The 4488-nt window shown below is 48.3% G+C and overlaps 1 protein-coding gene across 1 annotated transcript in view; it reads right to left on the reverse strand.

Annotated features, from left to right (window-relative positions):
- LOC109910099 (slit homolog 3 protein-like) overlaps positions 1 to 4488 on the reverse strand; it is a gene marked incomplete in the record, with an annotated part of 181675 nt that overhangs the window by 24887 nt on the left and 152300 nt on the right. Inside the window, 2 exon segments of the mRNA XM_031798315.1 lie at positions 2057 to 2080; positions 2251 to 2322. Of these exon segments, the coding sequence (XP_031654175.1) occupies positions 2057 to 2080; positions 2251 to 2322 (96 nt within the window).

Below are 4488 nucleotides of genomic sequence, written 5' to 3' on the forward strand. Positions count from 1 at the left end.
CCCCTCCCCCTCTCCTCTCTCCCCATCTCTCTCCTCTCGCTCCCCATCCCCTCTCTCATCTCTCTCCCCCCTCTCTTGGCCATCTCTCTCTTTCGCACACTCTCTCTCTCCCCTTCTTTCTCTCTCCCTCTCTCTCACTCCCCTCTCTCATCTCTCTCTTTCCCCTCTCTCTCCCCTTCTCTCTCTAATTCTCTCACTCCCTCTCTCTCTCTGCCCCCCCTCACTCTCTCACACACACTCTCTCACTCTCCCATTCTCTCTTCTATCACAATCTCTCTCTCACCTTCTCTCTCTCTCTCCCTCTATCACTCTCTCTCTCTCGCTCTCCTCTCCACACATTCTCACTCACAATCTCTCTCTGCCTCTCTCTCTTTCTCTCTCCAACCCGCTCTCTCACTCTCTCTCTCCCCCCTCTCTCTCCGTCTCCCTCTCTCTCTGCATCCCTCTCTATTTCTCTCTCTCCCCCTCTCACTCTCTGTCTCAAATATGTTCTGTGTGGCCTACTCTCCCAGCACAACACTGCTCTTTACTCGTGTTGAGGTTTTCTGACACTTCACGTTTCACAAAGTCAAACAAGTAAAACGGATTCTACATTCTGCGGCAGTAGTGGGTCTTGTGGGGAGGGGGGGTGGGGTGTGTGTGCCTTTATTATTACTATTGTGAAAGACCTCACAGTAATTTCACACTCACAGATGAGCAGAGATGTCAGGTGGTTGAAGGTTCCCTCTGGTATAGTTGAAAGGTCGTTTCCGTGGAGAGTCCTGAAATAGATTGTAAACAAGGAGAGCGTGAGGGATAGGGATTGTTGCCCCACACGCAGAGGGTCCCAGGCAGTGTCCTAGTCTCCAGCCTTTAGCATGTGACTAACCCCAGTGGTGATCTGCCTCTCTGGGTTCACATTCCATTAGATGTCATTCAGAGAGAGAGACTGAGACTGTATATAGAATTAATATGACATTTGTAATGTTTTATTATTTTGGAACTTCTGAGTGTAATGTTTACTGTTCAGAGAGAGAGTGAGGAGAGGGGGAGAGAGAAAGAGAGAGAGACAGAGGCAGAGACAGAGTGAGAGATTGTGTGTGTGTGAGAGAGAGAGAGAGATAAAGAGAGAGAGAGAATAAAGAGAGACAGCGAGACAGAGACGAGAATAAAGAGAGAGAGAGAGACACTGCTTGGCCCTGTGGTGCTTTCCTAGCCCAGACCCTGTGGCGTATCTGCAGTCTGTTGTGTTTCAACAGTCACCCCCTGGCCAAGTTAATAAGGAGTATTTTATCTGAACAGAGAAAGAAGAGTAGAAGAAGAAAGAGCGTTTAGCTTCTGTTTTCTATGTTTTATTTATTTGGAGTTGTTTTGGAGCCGGGGGAGGAGGGGAAGATGGATCACAAGCAGTCTGGGAGGCGTAGGGCCCATTATCACACAGCACTCTGGAAGGAGAGGGGGAGAGGGGGAGAGAGGAGATGGGGGAGAGGAGAGGAGGAGAGGGAAGAGAGGAAAAGGGAAGAAGAGGAGAGAGGGGTATCATAGGGAGATGAAGAGAGGAGAGGAAGAGAGGGTATCATAGGGAGAGGAAGAGAGGAGAGGAAGAGAGGGTATCATAGGGAGAGGAAGAGAGGAGAGGAAGAGAGGGTATCATAGGGAGAGGAGAGAGGGAGAGGAAGAGAGGGTATTATAGGGAGAGGGAGAGGAGGAGAGAAGAGAGGAGGAGAGGAAGAGAGGGATCATAGAGGGAGAGGAGAGAGGGAGAGAAGAGAGAGGGTATCATAGGGAGAGGAAGAGAGAGAGAGAGTAGTAGAGAGGGTATCATAGGGATAGGAAGAGAGGAGAGTAGAGAGGGTATCATAGGGAGAGGAAGAGAGGAGAGGAAGAGAGGGGTATCATAGGGAGAGGAGAAGAGAGGAGAGGAAGGAGAGAGGGTATTATAGAGGGAGAGGAAGAGAGGGTATCATAGGGAGAGGAAGAGAGGAGAGGAAGAGAGGGTATTCTAGGGAGAGGAAGGAGCAACACTTACAAGAGACGCAGAGATTTAAGCCCATAGAATGTGTTTAGCGAGATGCACCGAATCTGGTTGTAACTCAGGATCCTGGGATTACAATGATGAAAGCAGAGAGGAGACAGTTATAATGATGGGAACACAACACTGTGTGTGTGACTGTGTTATGACTATAAACGTGACTGAGGCCACTGTCACTGTGTCCAACCGGTCCAGTGCGGCCAGCAGGCAGGCCGTGGCTTGTTGTCATGGTAACTCACAGAGTGGCGAGCTGAGTCATGTTGCTGAAGGTCATGGAGGCCACAGTGTTGATGCTGTTGTTGCTCAGGTCTCTGTGTGATACCAAACACACAACAGGACACAATATCACTACTGGGACAAACACCTTCAAAGTCCACAGAGACAATAGTGTGACTGTCTGGCATAATGATATATTTATAAAGGACCTAAAGCCACTTACCATTAAAAAAAATTAAACAAGGAGGACATGAACACAACTGGTCAGTTTTTATGTTTCAATAAAGAATATAAAATAATCCTCTGCTTCAAATATGTAAATAAAATGGAAATGCTTTGGCATCGTTAACATCGTATCTCTGATAGACCTGGTACAGTACATACACAAGAGACAGCTGCTTCAGACTGGACAGTTCTTGGGGAACAGATGTCAGGAGGTTTCTTCCAGGTATCTGAAATGAGGAGGAAGGTAAAGACATTAGATCTCTCTCTTCTCTCTTCTCTCTCTCTCTATCTCTCTCTCTCTTCTCTCTACTCTCTTCTCTCTACCTCTCTCTCTCTCTCTCTCTCTATCTCTCTCTCTACCTCTCTCTCTCTCTCTCTCCCTCTCTCTCTACCTCTCTCTCTCTCTCTCTCTCTCTCTCTTCTACCTCTCTCTCTTCTCTCTCTCTCTCTCTCTCTCTCTCTAACCTCTACCTCTCTACCTCTTTCTACCCCTCTCTCTCTCTCTGTCTCTCTGTCTCTCTCTCTCCTACCTCTCTCTACCTCTCTCTCTCTCTCTACCTCTCTCTCCTCTACTCTCTCTCTCCTCTCCCTCTCTCTCTCTCTCTCTCTACCTCTCTCTCTCTCTCTCTCTCCTACCTCTCTCTCTCTCTACCTCTCTCTCTCCCTACCTCTCTCCCTCTCTCTCTCTACTCTCTCTCTCTCTCTACCTCTCTCTCTCTCTACCTCTCTACCTCTTTCTACCCCTCTCTCTCTCTCTGTCTCTCTCTCTCTGCATGCTGGGAGTGTTGGTGCATGCTGGGAATTGTATGAGCGAGTACAAGTGGTCGCCTGTATTTTCTTTTTGTTTCCTTCTCTTTGTGGTTTCCTTGTTCTATGCATGATTAAGGGTTCTTCAGTGGTAGAATTAGGTATATTTTATTCCTGTTGGAAATGCCCTGGTTTGGTGGGGATGGCGACCCACATGGGGACGCCGTCCCTGTCATTTCGACATGGCTTTAGGTGTGTTACTGAAGCTAGTCACTGTGGAGGAGAGTTTCTGGTCGCCGTACGAGAGAAGGGTTACAATTTCGAATGTACCGCCTTTTATTCCCAATGGGCCACTGGAGCGCGAGGTATTGGAGCGCGAGGTATTGGAACGCGAGGTATTGGAACGCGAGGTATTGGAACGCAAGGTATTGGAGCGAGGTATTGGAGCGCGAGGTATTGGAGCGCGAGGTATTGGAGCGCGAGGTATTGGAGCGTGAGGTATTGGAGCGCGAGGTATTGGAGCGCTTTGGGAAGTTTGCAAGTTTAATTCAAATTGTCCCGCTGGGATGAACAAACACCCAGCTCTGAAACAGGTTATGTCATTTCAAACACCCGGCTCTGAAACAGGTTATGTCGTTTCAAACACCCAGCTCTGAAACAGGTTATGTCATTTCAAACACCTGGCTCTGAAACAGGTTATGTCGTTTCAAACACCCGGCTCTGAAACAGGTTATGTCGTTTCAAACACCCGGCTCTGAAACAGGTTATTCTTTCAAACACCCGGCTCTGAAACAGGTTATGTCATTTCTAACACCCGGCTCTGAAACAGGATATAACGTTTCTGTGACAGGTGTTTATGTTTTGGACTCACCGGAGCAGACTTTGGAGTTTGTTTAAAGTCAAGTATGACAACAGACTGAATAAGGCTCATGCTAGTATGGGTAGTCAAAAGTGATTGGAGTATAGGAATGTTGGCCATAAGCGACATGCTTGCCCGAAAAGGGAGAAGGCAGAGGAGGGGCACAGGTAACGCCCTCGTAACGCCTGGGTCCACTGATGTAGGGAGAGGTGGGACGACAGTGGTAGAGCAGCCACAAGCACCTGTTGCTGATGAACACGTTGTGTGTGTTGAGGGTACTGAGTTGAGGGTACTGAGTTGAGGGTACTGAGTTGCAGCTTGTACCAGAGGGGAACATAGTTTCTGATGTGCAGCAGAAACGTATTGTTGTAGGAGGTAAGGACAGATCTGGGGAACCATTTTCCCAGACTGGTGAGGAGATTATCATTCC

The sequence above is a fragment of the Oncorhynchus kisutch genome, linkage group LG19 (assembly GCF_002021735.2).
Source record: "Oncorhynchus kisutch isolate 150728-3 linkage group LG19, Okis_V2, whole genome shotgun sequence".
In the NCBI taxonomy this organism is placed as follows: domain Eukaryota; kingdom Metazoa; phylum Chordata; class Actinopteri; order Salmoniformes; family Salmonidae; genus Oncorhynchus; species Oncorhynchus kisutch.